Source organism: Streptopelia decaocto (assembly GCF_964273445.1).
Source record: "Streptopelia decaocto genome assembly, chromosome: 6".
NCBI classification, from domain to species: Eukaryota; Metazoa; Chordata; class Aves; order Columbiformes; family Columbidae; genus Streptopelia; species Streptopelia decaocto.
In genome coordinates this window covers 56585806-56606758 of record NC_138660.1, presented here as the reverse complement: position 1 = coordinate 56606758, position 20953 = coordinate 56585806, and the positions used below count along the sequence as shown (strand labels likewise).

The window sequence follows — 20953 nt, the reverse complement described above, 5'->3', positions numbered from 1 at the left end:
AAAGACCAAATCTATGTAATATTTCAAGGAGATGGTCTTCTTTCCTTGCCCTGGTCTCCAACAGATACAGCAGTTTAAAAAAAGGTGCCTTTGCTTGAATCAGTTTGAATTGGCTTTCCAGCTCCCTTCCAGTCACCCACCCACCTTCCTCTGACGACAATACCCAGTTCCTGGCTGTGATCCTCAGAAGCCGTCTGGCCACATTCAATTCCTGCTGCTTGAGCTGCACCTGTGAGGTGGTTGAAGAGGAAAACCAGTCTTGTGAAATAAATGGTAGTGTGTGAGAGGAGGAGAAATTCTCATTAATGTCCATTGTTATTATCTAATGTCAATTAGCATGTTAATACTGCTCAGTCCAGTAGATAGAGAGAGAGAACTGGATGTGTTATATCTTCAGTATGCTATTTCTGTCTGGAGGTGCTGGGATGTTTATGCTCCTTATCTTCCTTACTTCTCAGATGTTTTCCTGGGAAATACTAGTCATTACTTCAATCCATTCTCAGCTTGGCAGGCTTAAGTTTTTCACTGCTGGATTCAGAGGCTTGTGTGTTTATAACCCTCCTGTGTTGAACTGGGATGCAGTGCTTCTTGATTGCCCATGCTGTTATCTCGTCCTGCTTAATGCCTGTGTCTGTTGATAGGTGTGTGACGTGTTAATCCTCTAGTTTGAACATGTCTGCTGTGGTGCACACTAGGGAACAGGCTACTCCAGATCATAGTTTCAAGGTCATAAAAATCCAGCGCAGAATGTTTAGCTTTGGCTGTCCTTAGGATGCTAGTTTTACATTTGTTTTAACATTTCCATTGTAGATTGTTTTCCGTTTAGGTGCTCTCATTCTGAAGCATACATCAGCCTTGCGCTCTTCAACTGACGTGCTGCCAAGCTGTTTAAAATCCACACGCACGTGCTTTCTTTTCTTTCTCCTCTGCTTCTCGCTGGAATGAATTCACCTCTGGCAGGGAGTGGGATGGCTCATTTGAGCATATCCAAGTATTTCCTCGTGTTAAATGCAGGAGAAAGGTCATGGTCAACAGAGCAAGAGTCTAGGCCAGCGTGTGCAAATGACCATTGGAAAGGTAGGGGAATGCAGTGACTCAGTGTCCAATTTCGCTGTTGAAAAAGACCTGACTGGGAGTTTAATTGGATGAGTTACTGTCTTAAGAAATCCTGGCTTTTCTCACCCCTTTTTCCTGGGCTGAGCACCAGGCGCTCAGCTGTGCTGGTACAGCTGTATGTGAGATCACACTCCAGTGTGACAGGGTGTAGATTAAAAGCACTCCTCCCAAATAAACCTTTCCTACCCAGATCATGTCAGTGAGTTCTTCTGCAGCCTAGCCCACAAACAGATGTCCTGGCACAGCTGAGACACTGGCATGAACCAACTTTTGAAGCCAGAACTGGCATATTATTGAATTATATCCTACAGGGGCCAGGCATTTGTGTGAGTCAACCACAACACTAACACAACTTGACTGCTGCTCTTGTGCAAACATGCTTGTTCAGAGCTGGTCTGAACATCTTTGTACAGCATTGCATTGTGCCACAGATTCCCACTCTCCAGCTTTAAGATTAAGGGACCGTAGAGGGTAAACCATGAAGTATTAACAGAGTACCTCGGGCAATGGCTAATTTATATCATCAGCAGGTAACACACCTAGAACCTCCTCAAGGTTTGTGGCTAAGCTTGCAATGTCAAACATTTTAACATTAAGAAATGACAGGAGACAAATCACACATGCTGCTCTTCTTTCCCGTGTGTGCGTGTGTCATATCAGGGAGTCCTGACTACATGACTGCATGCTGTTTCTTCTCCATCTTGGGAGAAGGCAGTGAGGGAGCTTTTTGGTTTTAGGAAAACTAAAAACAGCCACGTCCTACTTTATAGTATCTAACTGGTACAAACATGAGCCACCACCAGGAAAGGAGCTTTAGATTTGGCTAACAAATTCCATTAACCAAGCTGATGGGTCACTGTTGATGGTTGGCAATTCAGGGACTGAGTATTCCCGATGAAGAGTACAGTCCTCCTTATCCTGAGCCTGATGCTCTTCCTCACAGGTTTTCATCCCAGTCCTACCCTGTGTGCCCAGCAAACCCCTTTCTCAGTTATCTGGCATCTGCTCCATGCTACTCCATTTTCTTGCTAATCAGTGCCAGTCTCCCCACTCCTATTTTTGGGGTGTCTAGCAGGGTTGTACCCAGTTCTCCATTCCTGTGGACTCAGCCACTCAGAGCTGCAGTGTCTGGGATAATCCTGCTCTGGCCCACACTGGAGTATGTCCAGTGCACAGGGAGGACTTCAGGTGCCAAGATCAAAATGTATGAGTCTCTGAAATCTTGGCAGATCTGAATCGCTTTTCATGGAAATTGCAAAAGATGTTACAGTGACATGAAGTTCACTTCCTTGCTCTAAACACTAGCTTGTTTCAAGGAAAAGGTTGCTACTTATGGACATTCTTTTTCCCTAGATTTGATTTTAGAAATGTGTGAAATATTTTGACTGAAAATTTGCAAGACTTTTCAGCTTCGATCAGACAGCCAACATGAAAACTTCCAGCTGAAATAATTGAAGCTTGGCAAAGCTATAAGCAGTTGACATCTAATTTCTAAAGAGGAAGCACAGATGAATCAAAAGAACAAGGAATGCTTCTAGCCTTATCTGTAATATCAGAATAAGCATTGAAATATCTTGGTAGAGGGAGCTAGGAATGATCAGTCTTGAATTATTAGATCCTGCACTTGAACCTTTAGATGGTACAGGGAAGAAATGAAAAGGTGATGCCTTTGGTGGGAGAATGGCAGTTTACACAATATGACAACTCTGATATTGGTAATATTGTCAGGTGACAGAAGGGCATTTGATCACAAATGTTTTTAAAGATGTCTTCTCTGTCTCGTGGGCACTATGTTGGCTACAAAGGATTTGCCTTGTAAAGATATTCCTGGAAAAGATCAATGCATATCGGTTTTTATCCCTCTTCCCAAGTTTGCTCTTTTGAGGATATATTTATGAATTTAAAGATGGAATAATAATCCATGTGTAATTTCTTAAGCATAAAAACTTCCCACACTCACAACGTGACATGTTTATAAATCTCAACATTTTGGTTATGGCTGCTTATTTGTTTAATTTTTGGGTTGCTTCCCAGTATTACTTATGAGCCAATAATTATTTGTCAGCTTTTTTTTTGAAGCCACGGGCCATATCATACCATTGATTTCTGAACAGAACTCCCTGCTGGAATCAGCAAAGCTTTCTGGCTCAAAAATGAATAGAAATGATCCAATACTTGGATTATGACTTTTGTGAGGCAGGAGGAAAAAGGAGATAAAAATCTAGTATTAAATATCTCAAAGTAGTTCTTTTGTTTTTTCTCCCCCTGACTTTTAGCAACCCAACTATATTGATTTTTCACTACATGCGTGTTTAAAACAGCAAATTCAACAACAAAGCTCAGTGTTCTCTGGGCATCTTGCCTTGTAACCTGCAGCCCGGAGCAAATTTTTATGACTACATGATAATCTAATGCAAACAAAGGTTTGCAACAGATGCTTGAAACCCTCCAACTACAGCCTGACAAGCGCAGTAACGGATCTAAATTACTTCCATGCCACTGCTGCATATTTCTGATGCTGCTGTAGATGGGTGAGAGGGGAAGATGACAGCCCACCAGAGGTGCACCGTGAGTGTTTAACGCAGTGCCAGACTTGGAGAGTACGCGCGGAGCAGCGTGTTTCAGAGGACGTGTTTGAAAGCACCACTGCTGTGGCTGTGGTTGGCTCCCTGTGTGGCTCCTGAGCAGGCTCACAGCCTCTCTGTGCCTCGGTTTCCTCATTCGTAGAGCACAAGAAATTATTTCCCCCTGGGGCAGCCCAGGGGACTGACCCTGCTGAGCGCAGGGCTCAGTGAAGTATGGCACAGTGGGGTTTGTCAGCAGTAGCTGGCTCAGATTTGGGGCCAGGGCTGTTTGCCAGGGCCGCAGCTTCTTCCTTTTTTCACCCCTGCTTGCGTGTGACACCAAGGCCAAATGCAGGATTGCTTTTGCCAGGGGTATTCGAAAAGCCACTGAGCATCCGAGCACCCCATGGGTGACACCAGTGGGGATGAGCCACTTGCAGGCAGCCGCCATCAGTGCTTCCACACCTGCGAGACGCTGTGCTTTGGGACATGGGGTAGAGAGGACAGAGGTTGCTGCCAGAGGAGTGCATCATGGTGCTGCACTGCAGCAAGGAAATAGCTGCGCCTCGGCAGGGCCAGCTTGGATGTCCTTCTGCCTTCCTGAAGTCAGGAGCAGAGGGGATGCCAGGGCAGGGGTGTCCAGGGCAGCCTCCCAGACGTGGCCCTGGAGCTGCTGGATTTTGCTGTCAGAGCTGGTGCCAGCGATGGAGCGGGCACGGGGAGGCAGCGCGCCCTGGGAACACTCCCAGCAGGAGCAGGCAGCACCCACCTCCTCTGGGCAGCCTTGAGCGGGCAGCTTGCTGCCCCAGCCTTCAGCTTGGCGCTCAGCTAGCAGCGCTGGTTAAAACAAGGAACAGGAGAGCAAGGTCTGACACCCTGTCTTCTGGAAGGTCTTTGCCAGTCCTGGGCTGAAATAGTTCCATTTTTTATGCTTTTGCTCTGCCAGAGCTGCCGTATTTTTACTTCTTCATTACTGCACACTGGAAGCTCAAGCCCCAGCCTGTTCAGGGCTGTACAGGCACGAAGCCAAGGGCAGAGGAAACAGATAGCAGCGTTCTCTGGTCTATAAATTGCCTTGAGATGAATTCTTGCTCTTTAGCCCACTGTGTGATCCTCAGCATTAATTCTAGTCACCAGCATCTCCTTCACTTTCTATCCTTCACCCAGCTTAGCTGTTTAGGCTACAGCTCTGTTTAGAAAGGGAGCCAGTTCTTACTGTGTGTTTGACAGGGCCAAACCCTGCGAGACCCCAGTCTCAGCTGGTCACTATGGTTATGTGAATGCTAACTCAGAAAATATCCTGCAGGAACAGTCCCAAGCACCGCTGAGGCAGGAGCATAATGGAGTGGGGACAATCAGCACCATCTGCAGGGTGGCTTGAAAGGCTGAAGCTGCGCAGTGTGGGACGGGGGCGTACGGTGGTTTTGTGGCAGGGCAGATGGGTGCGTGCGCCTGGTGTGGTGCTGGCTGGGTCGGCTTGGGTGCCTGTGCGCACACGTTAGGTATGCAGGGTGGAATTTGGAGGGTAAATATTGATGCGGCATTGTCTGAGAACAACTCTCTGTTTTGAATCCTGCTCGCAAGCACAGACAGCTCCCATCTAAGCTGCATCCTAATCCCCCCAGCAGCTTTGTTTGCAATTTCTATTGTGAGGCTGTCTCCAGAAATGTAAACTTACTATTAATGACCTCTGTTTCTTTTAAAATTAGGTGAAAAACCTGACAACAAATGGAAGATTGGGGCCTTGGTCCCCATGGCAACCTTGTGAGCATTCGGATGGGGACAGCACAGGCTCCTGTATGTGTAGGTCACGTTCATGTGACAGCCCTCGTCCTCGCTGTGGAGGTCGCAGCTGTGAAGGGGCCAGGATTGAGGTCGCAAATTGCTCAAGGTATCTCAGAATCTATGTGCTTTTTAAGAAGGGGACAAGAGTTGTGCCATCCACAGCTTAGCTCCTTCCTTGTGTTTCTGTGACCATGTTGTTGTATCCCAGCCAAACTGAGGTGTGTGAGGTCCAGCTTGAAATCAGTGAGAAATGAAAGAGCCCAGGGGCTCTCAGAGAAGGGCCTTCAGCCAGGTCTCTTGGATGATGAATGCTCCAAATTAATGTACACATTAACTTTTCCTACTCTGTGCCTCAGTTTCCCGCAGTGTACAGCGAAGGAGGTACGGCAGAGGTAGCTGTTAGCCAGCTGAACAGCAATAAGCTAAAAACGTCCAGTAAGTTTATCATTTTTCCAAGTTTGGATTCCGAAGTTGCATTGCCAAAAGCAAATAAATTTCCTTCAGAGCAAAGCCTGTAAAGACAGGGCCTAACCTTGCTCCGAGCAAGGCTTGTTTGCCTTGTTCTGCCAGTCTGTGAGCTGTCTGCAGCACGCTGGCTGGGTGAAAGCAACAGATCATCGTCTGGCAGTGAGCGGCACTTAGGAGTCCTGCCTGCCGGGCACAGCACTCGAACAAACTCAGACAGCTCAGCCCGTGTCCAAGTGCTGCCTTTCCAGAAACCCCTGAAGCTGGTGCTTGGGCAGTATGGAAACTAAATGTCCTCTGTTGGGTGCCCAGACGTAGCCACGGTGTTTGTGGCTGTGTTACCCCACCACCCTCAGGCTACATCATGTCATGACTCAAGGAAAGAGGAAGCAACAGGTTAAGCACTACTTAACTGGGGTGGGGCCAGCCAATATTTTTGTAAATATGGGGTCAATACAGTTTTTATCTACTTTATCTTCTCCATAAATGTTCATTCCATTAAGGACAGCTGTCTCTTGACTCCTCCCTGGAGATCAGCATTGGTCTTGGCACCAGAAATTCAGCAATACTTATGTTTTAATTGGCATCTCTCCTTCCAGTTGTGGGCTGTGCTGCCCCAAAGGCGCGCAGTCATTCCTGCCCTCGGGCTGCCACCGTGGGCTGAGCGCAGCCTTCCCAAGGCTGGAGGCTTTTTATGTCAGCGGCAAGTGGAAAACATGCCAGTGGGATGCTGCTCTGATGGCAAAAGAGGCAGGAACAGCTTCTAAGAAGGGGATGAAAAATAGATTATTCAATCTTAGGACATAGGAAAACAACATGGTTTGAAAAATAGGGACATCTGGTCATCCTACATCCTCCTCAGCCCTCAAATTTCCTTTAATTGACTTCATATGGCATTGAGATTCCTTTTTGCAAAGAGGAAGCAGGATGCTTGAAGAAGAATTCTATTAGAAAGCTGGAGATCTGAAAACGGAAGGTGTCTTTATTTCTGTAAAAAATCCTGGAACACAAATAGATGCTGAGAATTCTTGTTTTTTTGAGGAATATTGAGTAGAAATTGCTTTCCCTTTTTTTCTGCAGTAACAGCAACCTTCCATTTGATTTTTCCTTTTTGTGATTTTACATATAGTCTTTCTTTTGGGTTAAGGAGTGAGGAGGTAGTAGGTGAGATAAAACATGGCAGAATAAGATGGAATAGTCAGATTTTTCAATAAGTGAGTTTCTTGTTCTTTGACCTTGTTCGGGGTGGGAGAGGGGAAGGGAATGAGGGAGAGGGATGAGAGAACAAGAGGAGGAGGGGAGAAACATCTAACAGGGTTCTGAAATAAAGCTGCCAAGAACAGGCAAGAGTTGATAACAAAAACAAAAAGTGTGAAGGGCAACGTGGGTTTTAACTTTCATCCTCTGCCCTGATTGGTGCTCTGCCAGAAAATATTTCTTGCCAGCAGTGTTATTAGTTCAGTAAATACTTTGAAAATTAACATCTGTTTCATCTGTTTTCAAGCTTAGCTTTCAAGAGCCAGAGAGCACCTGAGTTGTTTTTAACTAGAGTTTTTAGAAAGCTTTTTTTTTTTTTAATTAAAAAAAACAGCCATAAGAAATGAGATTTTTTGGCTTAAGGCAGTGAAGTGTCAAGATTAGGCAGTTCTGTAAGACAGCGTTGCCACTGGCTCCATACAAAGTGAAACCTGCAGCACAGAAGAGATGAGATACAGTTCCTCCTCCTGCTCCGAGGTTAAGTAATGCCGCTAAATCCGAGGAAGGTGAGCTTTAATTAATGCAGGATTTTAAAGATGAAAATGTTGGCTTCTGTGCAGGCAGGCGGGAGAGTTTCCGCGTGGCAGCACCGTTGCAGCACTGGCCGTTCGCACGTGTTCAGCCTGTTGCAGGAGTGAGGTGCGGAGCATTTGCCGACATCTCTGTTGCAGAGGTGTGAACCAAGGGGTTTTACATCATGTTTGCTGCAGGCATAGTTACCACTGCTCAGCAGAGATGCAATCACTCACTAAACTGTGAAACTCGATGCTGCTTCTGAGTTCTTAATTGCCTTCTGGTTTCTACAGATTTAAGGTCACGCTGCAGTGACGTCTGCAGGCGGCCATGAAAGCTAGAAGCAATTATTGTTATTTTTAATGAAATTTAAGATTAATAGGATTCAATGCTGCAGGCTTTAGGAAAACACCAAATATTATGAGGTTTATGATAAAAGCATGGGAGCTGGTAGTAGTAACGCTGTAAGAGATTTAAAGCATCAGTACGTACTGGATTAGCAAGGGGGTAGGTTTTTTATATCTTTGACACAACTAGCATTGCTGAGCCTCAAAACCTGCACTGCTTGTGCAGAAGAGTCCAGGACATACAACTTTAGGATGAGCCATTGACTCAGAAAAGGGGGTTATGAGACATAGAAGAGATGATGGGGGAATAGTCAGTGAGAGTTACAGCAACAACACTGTTGCCTCCTAGGAGACATTTTCAAAATCGTTCAATATTTGCTTCATTATTTTCCTTTCCAGTTCTTAGAGACTTCAATGGGAGGAAAGTTAGGCCAATGCTAAACACTTTTGAAACTTCCTTTTCTAGATCTCTGCTGACTTGAAGTCTAGTTGAGAGGAATAAACTCTTCTCCAATGAGCCACTGCCTTATGTGTTTTGTTGTTAAGCATGGCATGACACGGGCAGATTGTTGGGTAACCTGTTCCCTCTCACCCCCTTTGTTAGAAACGGCGCTTGGACACCCTGGTCGTCCTGGGCCCCCTGTAGCACCTCCTGCGGGATTGGCTTCCAGGTCCGCCAGCGATCCTGCAGCAACCCTGCTCCACGGTACGGTGGCAGGGTCTGCGTTGGACAGAGCAGGGAAGAAAGGTAAGAGGCGTTCCCAGTGCTGGGTGGTCACTTCTGCGGTTTTGGTGTTGTCACCTGGAAGCGGTGGCTCTTCTGTGAATGCAGAATAAGGCTGTTTGGCTGAATGCACAAAGCAGAAGGAATGTCAGAGCCTGGGGGAGATGAGGATGCTCATACACATGGCCACTCTCTTTCATTGTGTCTGTGACCATCAGAGACTTCAGAGCTGTCTCCCCTCTCAGGCAGGTCCTCTCAGACCTTCACAAGTGTTCCTGTCTCCCAAACAGAGGGCTGACCTCCTCAACAAAAGGAGCAGCTGTGCCTGCTGTTGGCAGTGTAGAGTTTATCGATACAGTTAACACTGTTCTGATCCATCCCTGAGGACGCAGGTGAATAAGTGCAGCTTTCATTGCCAGTGGCACCAATCCTAAGTCTATATTGTGCGGTTTCACCAAAAGAAGGTCAAGACAGAATATAGCTTAACTCACAGATTCAGCGTTGAGTTTTTGCAGGGCTCACATCAGAAAAACATATTTTTTCCCCCTCAAAACTAAGCAGATTTCATGCAAAATCACTAAAAGACAGTACTTTTTGAACCTACTGAGCCAGCTGTGCTATTATGCATCTTCAAGCCCAGACCCTCATGCTTCAAGGCATGCCAGTTTGGTTTCCAGATTTGACATTTCATTAAAGGCCACCTCTGCTTGGTAGTAAGCTGTTGCATGTCCCTTGAGTGGTCACTTAAGACAGATGTCTCTGTATTTCTCAGAATACAAAGGGCAATTCATTTAACTTCCTTAATTCAGGACACTTTAATGTTTGGTTTGATTTGTGGCCATTCAGAATGGTCCTTTTTGGGTTTTAAAGACTACATCTGAGTCAATTGCAGTCCTGCATGGTTCAATTTGAGAACAATATTGATTAAAAAGCTGAACAAAATTAAAGTTGCCTTTTGAAATGGGAACATGAAATAGGATTAATTTAGGGCCTGCTTGTAGATGCACTTAGCATCTAGTTCAGCTCCAGTTGCAAACACTAGTTTTTTAGGGTCCCAGCAGCAGTAAGGGCCAGATCATGTGAAGAGAAGATTGTCGAGAGTTTAACGTCTTCCATTAGTGACAGATCCCTGTTGAGTTGGCATCCCATTGAAAATATTTACCATCCACTCTCTTATGACACATGGGCTTCAGCTTATGAGCTCTTTTGTGAATTCAGTGCATAAAAGTTATGAGCTTATAGGACTTTCAAAAAAACAATCTTAATCATTTACTTCAGCTAGCTTGGTGAGCTCAGCCTGGTTAACCACTCCCCGTTCTGTACAAAGGGCGCAGTTCTCTGCCATGAACAGGAACGTTGCTAATCTGTTGTGTCAGCCTTCTGCCGGCTTTCTGTGCCTGCATGAATTTCACCCAAATGCAACTTGGAGTCTCGCATTCACCACCATTTTTTCCCTCAATGTGCTGACATGGATGATTTTTGAACAATGCACTTTCTTCTTTCAGATTCTGTAATGAGAACAGTCCATGTCCATTACCAATTTTTTGGTCTTCATGGGGTCCTTGGAATAAATGTAGTGTGAATTGTGGTGGAGGGATTCATTCAAGGCAGAGGTCCTGTGAAAATGGAAATACATGTCCAGGTTGTGCTGTGGTATGTATTGTTTATTGCCATTGCATAAGGGGCACCTATTGACATTGGGCATCTAGGGACTTGGTATTTATCTCCTCTCTTCTTCTTGGTTTTATTTCTCAAGCTAAAAGAAAATTATATCCTCAGCTTTTGCTGGAGAGAATGCTGAAATGAACTGGGAAGCAGAGAAGTGGCGGATTCCCAGAGTCAATGAAATTGGCGTGTGAGTGTGTATGTGTGTGTATGTGTGTGCATGTGTGTGCAAGTACATGCACACACAGGTAAGGACAGATTGGTGTGCAGAACATTTCCTTTAGGCCTCTGTAAGCTCAAATATCAAGTCCTTTACCTGAAAGCATTTTTTTTTTCTTCTGTCCCACTCCCAAGGATGATCCTGTTGAGTCAAGGAAGGCCCTACATGCATTGGAAAGGAGTCTCACTGTCATACTTGAGTAACCAACAGGTCAAACACCTAGTTAACCCATCAGTGAGGCAGTGGCTACGCATTTTCTCTCTTTATTTTCCCTTTCCTATTCTGGCAGCTGTTACATGCAGCTGTTTTAATTAGTTTTATGGAGTTTTCTTTCAGTGTAAGCAGATTTGATCTGGAACCTCCCATCTGCTCACAAGCTGTTTGGCATTTACTCTAGAATCATGAAGTCCTGAAGCATTACTTTTCTTTTCCCTCTGCCAGGAAAGACTGGTTTATTTATTTATTTTTAAACAAGGACGCAATGTTTGCCACTGGAATTCCTCCCACTAGCGGCGAGAATTGTAAAGACCCCACATCACCCCATCTCCATCCATCCAGAATATTGTCTGTACTCAATGGATGTTCTACATCAAGGACGGCAAATGGTTCACAGCCCTCAATAGAGAGTTCAGAAAGCCAACCAAACAAAAGTAGCTGTAAAAAGAGATCATCTAAACGCATCTTAAAACAATAAACTTTTCAGGGAAGAAACCTAACTGACATTTTGTTCTCATGGGGCTCCTCTAGGCTGACTTGAGAGCAGCATCTCAGGGTCACAGCAGAAAACTTATTTGCTGTTATTATTATCTATTGCTTGAATTATTCCTTTCCCCATAATGCACCAAGCTTTTGAAACCCCACAGGACTTTGAGTCAGCAAAGAAAGACAAACCTGAGGGAAACGTAAAAATAGCAAGCATAGTTCACCCTTGAGGTCCACCTGAAGCTATGCACCACCGCCGCCTCCACAGTCACCACTTTTTGTGCTGTGCCCAGCACAAACTTGTGTCTGTGAGGTCAGATAAGGTGGATGGAGATTGTTTTGGATGCAGAGGGTACTGTTTTATTTTCTGGGGTGTAAATAAATCTGTCAGTTAGGCTGCTGCTGCTTAATAAGTAAGGAGAAAGTGGATTTCCCTCTTGGCAGGAATATAAGACCTGCAACCCAGAAAGCTGCCCAGAGGTGCGCAGGAACACACCCTGGACCCCTTGGATGCCCGTCAACATCACCCAGAATGGTGCCCGCCAGGAGCAGCGCTTCCGCTACACGTGTCGCGCCCAGCTGTCCGATCCCCATGAGCTGCAGTTTGGGAGGAAGAAGACCGAGAGTCGATTCTGCCCCAATGATGGCTCAGCAGTGTGTGATACTGACTGTATGTCTTGCCGGCTCTTGGGGACCATAGGGCAGGTCTAGATTGGGTGGTGGAAGGAGGATCCTCTCAGAACAACCAGAACCCAGTTGTGCCTACATAAGTCTTGGCATGTATGACTAGTATCACTGCAGAATGGCAGGGATGGAAAGAGCCCCTCAACTTAAAAGTCAACACGGTTGTGAGCTCTGTGTTTATGGTAGTGTATAGATTTTTCTTGCTACTGCCAGGCAGAGAACAGGCAAGTAATGAGAGTGTAGAGAAGAGGAGACAAACCGTTCTACAGGACAGTGTGTCTTTATGCTTCTTTCTCTCTGGGGGTCTCCTTGTGAATAACCCTTGGGGTTATTCCCTTCACTGTTGCTGTGATACAAGGAGTGTCCTGAGGGCACAGCCTCGACTGCCACAGTTTGCCCAGAAGGGTCATTTATCAAGGTTCTCAGTAGTCTCAGTTTGTGTGTATCCAGATTTCATTTTGTGTCTAGCTTAGCTATAACCCTGTAGAACAAAACTAGAAGTTTTTGCTAAGAGTTTAAACAGAACTTCTTCCCCAGGGCACAAAAATCCCGATTTTACCAATGAGCTGAAGCCCTTTTTAAAAGACCAACAACTGATTGATTTTTATCATGTGGTATCTTTTTTGTTTTCCTCAAAGCTCTTGTTGATGACCTCCTCAAGACTGGTAAGACCTCTGCACGGATTATCAATGGGGGCTGGTCCTTTTGGGGAGCCTGGTCTTCCTGTTCCAGGGACTGTGAGTTGGGCTTTAGGACCAGGAAGAGAACATGCACAAATCCTGAGCCTAAAAATGGTGGCTTGCCCTGCGTGGGGTCAGCGATGGAGTACCAGGACTGCAATCCACATCCCTGCCCAGGTAACTATGATCATCTTGATCATCTTCCTGAGTGAAATTCAGAGGTGTTCTTCCCCATCTTAATGGTTGAGCCAGAAAAAAAAAAAAAAAATCAGTATTTCCAAGCTACCTTTTTTTTTTTTTTTTTTTTTTTTTAATTTGGGGGATTTAACCTTTTTTTTTTTTTTTAAGCTATTGTAATGACCCATGTATGTGATCTTTAGTGCTATGATTTATGTTTCACCTAGGCTCAGAGTATAGTACAGCCACATCCTCTGGAGAAAATAGTGTTGTGGCTTGTCTAGTAACTTTTTGCTTCAAGAAGGTTTGATGCTCCATCCAGTGGAGGTCATTGTGGTGCATCTGCACCTAGATGAGGAAACAGGCTTAATAAATGTGGCTTAATACTGTGTTGAGATGCTTGATGTGGCGGTTCTTCTTGTGAACACTTGTTTCTTCCCCCTCTCCTGCTTACGTATTGTTCTTGCGATGGGCATCTACTCTTGACATCAGTTACCATTTCCTGCACAGCCAGCAGGGAGTATTCTTGCCTGGTTTCCTGGTTTTCGAGTTTGTCCTCATGTTTATGTTGCACTCCTGGTCCAGAATAGTAATAATAGACCGTTGACTACTGTGTTCTCTCTCACTTATCCTCCTTCTTGCTCTGTAATAACTATCTAAACTAAACTTAAGTGATCTTACACAAATTACCTTGCCTCTTTGCAGTTCTAGGAATTATCTACCTCTGGCATTATAGTTTGTGGCCTGCACTTGAAAATGCTCTATTATAGTAGTATTATTATTATTCTAAAATTCAATACAAAGATAAAATTCCAATGCAGATAGGAAAATATGATCAGAATGTGCAGCAAGAGCATAGCAAGAGTGTCAAATATTGCACTCTATGGCCTATAAAAAGATAATAACTCTAGCACTATAAAGGCAGCTATTAGTACTATTTTGGAAGCTCTCAGTGGCTTTTCACTAATGTCTGTGCCCTTCTTCTGTGCTGTTTTCTCCCCTTGGACACTATGATGTTTTACGATCTGTTCTGAGTGCATGATTACTATTTCTCTGTGTCTCCTTCCTTCCCTGCCTCGCTCAATGTGTATACACAAATCCTGGGTTTATCTTGCACTAAGTCATCAGGTTATTATCTTCTGAAATAATGGCATGTGGACCTGCAAATCAGGCAGTCTAATAACCTGACAAGGCGGGGGTGGGAATTAGGGGTCTTAAGTCCCTCCCTAGTTTTACTATTAACTGGTTGTGGGGCTGTGCTCAGATAAAGCCTCTGAGTTTGTTTTCTGAAGGCTGGGACTAGGGGACTTGGGACCCCCACAGAAGGGTACTATATAAACTCCACTTAGGTTGTACAGCACTCTTTTCCCAAAAAAATCTGATGTTGATGTAGACGAAGTGTCAGTGGACAATATAATAGTAATGTCAACTCTGTTTTATAAAAAGAAATATGATGGGATGGGATAGAAATAGGAATAGGATAGAATAGGATAGACTAGACTAGACTAGACTAGAATATTCCAGTGACTACGCTAAATAATGGTTTCTATTTTGGCACCTCATGATGCAGGGTCTTTTCGGGCATAGACTTCATTCTGCACCTGCAGAGTGCAGCACACTCGTACCCTTTCTTGATATGAAGATTTTGTTGTCAGACCCAAATGTCCTGGGGTGCAAGAAATTGCTAGCTAGTCTGGGCAGGGTGGGTCTGGAAGTTGCGATACTGGGGCTCTTCAGCTTTGTCACAGTGAGAAGAGTAACCAAGGGCATCTACCTCTCTCTCCTTGCTTTTCAATGTCCTTCAGTGAAAGGCTCATGGTCTTGCTGGACTCCTTGGTCTCACTGCTCAGCAACCTGCGGAGGAGGACACTACCAGCGCACGCGGACTTGCACCAATCCAGCTCCATCCAGCGGAGAGGATATCTGCATTGGTCTGCACACTGAGGAGGCCCTTTGCAACACGCACCCCTGTGAAGGTAGCCGGTTCTTGTCCCTGCTCCACCTGGCTCGGATGGTGGTGGGAGCAAGGCACATCTGCAAAATGTTTAAAAAATAAATCAGAAACACCACCAGTTAGAAGCTTTTCTGTTCATTCAGTAAATGTCTATTGAGCCAGGGAAATTCAACTGCAGTATTCAACTGCAACATATCATGTTTCTCTTTACCTCTTTACTAGCCTATGCTCTGGACAGGCAAAACCTTGTTAATGGCTGATCCATTTAAAGTAATTGAAAAAGCAGGAGCTCGGTTCTTCAGTGTGGAAGCTTAAAATACAAACAAAAGGAGTCCTGAAGCATCAGTCTATATGGTTCCTGAAGGGACAATCCTTTTTTCTTGCTCAGACAGGCAGATGAGCATGTGCAGCTCAGAGGACAGGGTTTAGATCTGTGCTGGTTTTGAACTGCCTGTGTGTATTGCTGATGCAGTGCAGGATGATTCCTGCCCATATGGACATCAGCAAAACTAGCTGCTACAACTTGTGCTGGCTGTCAGGGTGCCCCTGGGAGGCCACCTCGAAATTTGAACTCCTGGTGCAACATTGCCCCGTCTAGCTCCTTGTACATCTTAACCAAAGAGCTGATATAGGAGCTTTTAAGACTCTGTGCTGTGCAGTTCTCCACCTAAGGGTTGGTTCAGTCTGTATGAAGAAAACTACAGCCTGACAAGTAGGGTATGATGTTTGTACTGCTATTTGAAATGAGAAAATTAAATCCCCTAAAGGCCTCTGGAATAGATGTGTGAAAAAGGCCCGGGCCAGGATCTAGACATCCTTTAGCATGAGGAAAGTTCTCTACAAGGGGTCCTTTTCCTTCTTGATGATGGTGTCATTGTGTTTTCCTGATATGGCATTTCAGGTGGCTGGTCAGAGTGGTCGGAGTGGAGCCTGTGTAATGAAGAAGGCATGCAGTACCGCAGCCGTTATTGCGAGGTACACAGCCCTGACTCTTCTCAGTGCGTCGGAAACAGCACGCAATACCAAGATTGCCTGTATAATGAAATTCCTGGTATGTACAGTGTCATCAAGGAGGGAGAGGGTGGTCCAATTCAGGAGAGCAGCTCGTGCCCAGACTGTAAAGATACACTGAGATTTTCTCTAGTATAAATTGGTTTTGGATGCTTCTAGAAAAACAAGCAAACAAACAAACATGTTATAAAGTCCCTTGTGGAAGGCACAGGATAACTGGCATTCCTTTAAGGCAGCTTAGCTTTTCTTTAAAACAGAATTACCTAGTTCCATAATAAGTACATAGTATTGCTTCACCTGAATTGAAGCTTTTAACTTTGCATAGTTCATCTTAGGCTGGGTTATAAAAATCATGTCTGTTTTCAGTATGAGCATGGGCAACAGAAGGTCCTTAAGTACAGGTATCAAAAGAGCAAAGAAATAAGGTGAGGATGATGGAGAAAATTGGTGTATGAAGTGGGGACATTAATCAAGGGTCTAACAGAGTGACACTGTGGATGGATAGATGGTCATCAACATCTTCCACCCTGTGTTTTGTGGATCTTGAATCTTTCAGGCAAATATGTTATACGGCTCTACACCGAATAACCCCTTTCCACATGTCCTTTTATGGACTACAGTGCCCTGACTTAAAAATGTGAAATCTCTCGGCAATGGTACTCTTCTTTTTCATGGTTTTCTCAGCTTTCTTATTTTCCCTAAATCAAAAAAAAACTAAAGAGCGATCAGGTAACAGTACAGTAACTCTCAGGTCTTTGGAGATGTTTTGTTGCATGTGTTTCACACTCTGAGCTTATCATTCAATTTAGAGAGGCTCTCAGCTTGCTGCAGAACACATGAGCATCTTCTTGTGTCTGGGGCACAGGGGGTTTAATTACTGAAAGAGGTAACGTGATGGCAAAATGATGACTTTCTCCAATCTTCTCTTTGTTTAGTGATCCTCCCAGCCTCCAGCATTGATGAGAGCACAAACTGTGGAGGTAGGGTACCATTAACTATATATCTTATTTTTATCTTAACCTGGCTTCTTTTCTCCCTATGCAACCAAACCATTAATCTATACAGCTCATATCCCACTGATAGCCTTAATTCCACTGGAGTCTTGCTGTCTGAGTCAGACTGGAGGAATGTATTGCATGCCCAATTGTCAGTTCCAAGATTTTTATTTATTTTGGGGTTTGGGCTGGCCACTGAGGGTCATTAATTACCAGGGAGCACATTGCTGGATTCTCTACCCACAGGGTAAATGGTGCAGGAGAAAGGAAGAGGTATTCCTCATTACACCACTGTAAGCCTCCAGCTGTTTGGAGGCAGGTGTTTTTAAATAACCTATAAAGATTTGAGTGAACAGGGTCTCTTAGATCCTTTCCTGATATAGGACAAGATTAGAGTTTATACTTGTTCTCCAAGCACTTCCTTTCATTCAAGTCCTCACCTCTCACAGAAGTTGCCTTCTTTCTGCATGTAACTTGGAAAGATCCAGTCATTAGTGTCACTTTTCCACTGCCCTAGGAGCCCCTATGATAAAAATGCAGACTGAAGAAAATGGCAGTTCCTTTGACATTTTAAAATGCTAGTTTCACACTAATGACCATGTCAATTCCTGCTAGCATCACATCCTTGCTTTCCTGAAATCTAGATGATCTGCAGGCTGCCAAAATCTCTTGTCCCTGTGCAGATCGTGGCAAAAAAAAAAAAAGGCATGCGACCCATGGCATGGAAATGTGGCCTCTCCATTTGTGACAGTGGGGCAATCAATGGAATTAAGATATCAGCACCTGCAATGTAACAGTTGACTTTCTGCATCACTCCTCCCTCAGAGGGTGCAATGTACCTACTTTGGTTCCAGGACTCCTCACTAGGGCTTGCACTCTGCTGTTATGCACTACATCCACATGTCCTTCGTTCTCCACCACCATTGTATTTGCTGTTGCAATCTACATTTAACCATAGCTAATATCATTTATTACTTAGTGCTCCACAATATTTGGCAAAGAAGACAATCAATAGAAATTCTGTTGATGCATCTCAGAAAATCTATATTTTCTAAATGATGAACCAGAAAGCTTCCCCCCTAGGGATTCAGATGCTGCAAACAAAATAATTTGGTTTTTTTCCCTAAGATACAGCTAAAAGTAACCTGAAAAATCAGATGGGTCTTTCAAAGGTGAGAGGGAAATGTAAGAGAGCGTTATGTTTTAGAAAAGATTTCCTACTGTAGTGAATAGGTAAATGTAGCAGTGAAATGAAACATTCACTGCAATATAACCAAAGCTGGACAGGAGGAGAATGTGACAGTGTCATGTGGCATATACTGTGTTTTAGCTCTCATGAGTGATGTGATATAAAGCAGGCAAAGGTTTTTAGAAAAAAAAATGTCTTTTTGGAACAATCTTGTAACATTTAGTAGGAAATTATCATCTTTCTTCTGCTTTTTGGATGATCATCCAAAACACAATAGAAGGTGGTAATTTTGCAATAGAATTTTGTAGTGTGGTTTAAAAAATAATGTAGCTCGTCAGTCGAATAAATTCTGTATGTTCCTTACTGTAATTATGATTGAAGTGCATTATTTTGCTGTAGAACTCCACTAGTTTTGTCCTTTTTTAAACTCAGGAGGATATTTTTTAACTAAAGATTAGAGGAGAGCAGTAGACTAATGGGCAGAATTCTCCATTTGAAAAGCATATCAGTTAAAATGTAAGATGACACCAAAAAAATGCACACCGTGATCAGACTAAGAATGAAGCTCATTTAAAGCCACTCTCTGAGTAGTCCCTTCCATTTCTCTGCACACATTCAAGGCAACACAGCAGTCTGTCCAAATGAATTGGCTTTTTAAGTGTTATGGGAATTTTACCGCTGCGGTCACTGCTGAGCCGATGTGGCTGTCCCCTGGGAGACCTGGCCTGCAGGGCAGCAGCTGGGGTCACCCCCCAGGCACTAGGGCCCCTGTCATTCCTGTTTCACAGGTGATAGAGGAAAGGCAGTAGATTTTGAAGCCATCATCACTCCCCGCTGCACGTAGCAGAAGACAAGGGGGCCATAAAGTTTTGCCATCCAAGATTGCCTCTGGTTGCTTCATTAACTTGGTGGCTGTAAAGTTCGCTGCTGTTTGTTCTGTTGTAAGTGGAGATCTGATGGTGGTTGGTTTTACCCTGTGGGTAAAAGTCTCTGAGGTGAGGGAGGAATGAGGAGCCCTGTTTGATTTCCTGTTTCCCCTGCCAGCTGGAGTTGTGAGTCAGGTACCTCCCAGCACGGGGATGCACAACTACGGCTCCTTGCAGAGGTCAGCGCTGAGCGTGGAGGGTGCTGCTGCCATCCCGCGTGGAGACATCTCTGCAGGAGGCTTTTATAGTCCGAGGGTTTTTCTGTTTGAAATATTTGTACTGTAGCTACCCTGCTGGCACCTGCCTGCAGCTTGCTTCCTATCTTTGCAGGTTGTGGAGAAAGCAAACAAAGAAGTGTTTTTCAAACAGTTCCCCCCTTTCCTTTGTCCACCTTATCTTTCTCATTCCCCTGAGGACCCCTATTTCACTGCTGGCCGTACAAATACACCTCAGAGGTAGTGCAAACATGGCCAAGGCAACGCCACCCCATGAATAAGCAAGAATGCTGAGCACATTTGGATTACATGGGGGAGGAATGTGTAACTCCCCCAGCCCACATCTAGTCCCACAGGCATTTTGGGCAGCCGACAAAAAGGGCTTTTCCCTCCCTTCCCCTTCCAAGAAACACTGAGCATTTTATCCCCTTTTTTCCGCGACACGTACATGCTTTGGAATCCATTAATGTGCATTGTTTGTACGGCTCATTTCTTTAGCTGTCAGCTTAACATAATGTTTACTTTCAATATCAATAGAGGGGAGAGAGGAGAGACAGGGAGGGAGCTTTGAGAAAACAATGCATGAACCCGTTAAACTGCACAGGCAGAGCTGCAGTGGGGAGACCAATTTGCAGGAAGATTATGTCAGTTTATGTTAGAACGTAAGACTCAGGCTTTAACAGCTTATTAATGTTGATCCCGAGATGTCATAGCTCTGATTTGCACCTGTGGTCTTGTCGGGAGAGGGAAAAAGGCTGTTCTTTTAAAATAGCATCTCTTGTCACTTCCCTTGCAGGTTTTAGTCTCATTCATCTGATTGCCACTGGGGTCTCCTGTTTCTTCGGCTCTAGCCTCTTAACATTTGTGATTTACGTGTACTGTCAGCGCTGTCAGAGACAGTCCCAGGAGTCGACTGTTATCCACCCAACCACTCCCAACCACCTCCATTACAAGGGCAACACAACCCCCAAGAACGAGAAGTACACTCCTATGGAGTTCAAGGTAGGGTACTTGAGAAATACCACAATCGACTTGATACTGTTTGAACAAATGTATTTATGTCATGGTTGGAATTGGGTAGGTTTGTGTTTCTGTGCCCAGCTGTTGGCATGGCATGTGGGGCTGAAGGGGCATTTGTCTGTACTGTCACAAAGGGGTTAAAAAGTCTCATTACTGCAATGGGATTTTGTTCTGTTTCATAGTCCTGATGAATGCCAGACTGGCAAATACATATCAAAGTACTCCAGCCCATTCTAACTATTGTGTGCATACAAATTTTCCTTTAAGAAGTCAGTAAGAGCTCAGTTCGGTGCATTGTTAGCACGTGGTAAGAGGAAATTGAGGGGAGGAAGAATAAAAATGGAAACTTCATTAGACAAATAGCTGGGAAAATACTTATTGGTAGGATAAGATTCTGGAAATGTTTTGGGAACTGTCAAAATGGAACAAATGAGAAAGCAGTGAGGGTTCTGCTCCCTCTGTCAGTCCTGGACAGAACTTAGCCCAGGCAGCCATGGCGAATATAATGATAGCAGCAGAACTGGGAGTTGAAGCCTTAGGAGAAGATGAGTGTTGAGTGGCATACTCTGTTGGCATGTCTGCTTGCTAAAGAGAACATCACCCGTTGTCTGAACAAATAGGACTAAGGGTGCAAAACCAAAATGCTGAGACAGTAGCGCATCGTTGTATTTGAGCATCAATCTCCAGATGAAGTGTGGGATCAGCAACATGAGCAGTGGGATAGGTGAAGGTGCTTCATGTCAC

At 44.5% G+C, this 20953-nt stretch overlaps 1 protein-coding gene across 1 annotated transcript in view; it reads left to right on the top strand.

The window, feature by feature from the left end:
- SEMA5B (semaphorin 5B) overlaps positions 1 to 20953 on the top strand; it is a gene marked incomplete at both ends in the record, with an annotated part of 132848 nt that overhangs the window by 95312 nt on the left and 16583 nt on the right. Inside the window, 9 exons of the mRNA XM_082056325.1 lie at positions 5390 to 5571; positions 8652 to 8795; positions 10277 to 10424; positions 11803 to 12028; positions 12681 to 12899; positions 14705 to 14875; positions 15755 to 15904; positions 16800 to 16844; positions 19986 to 20191. Of these exons, the coding sequence (XP_081912451.1) occupies positions 5390 to 5571; positions 8652 to 8795; positions 10277 to 10424; positions 11803 to 12028; positions 12681 to 12899; positions 14705 to 14875; positions 15755 to 15904; positions 16800 to 16844; positions 19986 to 20191 (1491 nt within the window). The remainder of the gene's footprint in view (positions 1 to 5389; positions 5572 to 8651; positions 8796 to 10276; positions 10425 to 11802; positions 12029 to 12680; positions 12900 to 14704; positions 14876 to 15754; positions 15905 to 16799; positions 16845 to 19985; positions 20192 to 20953) is intronic.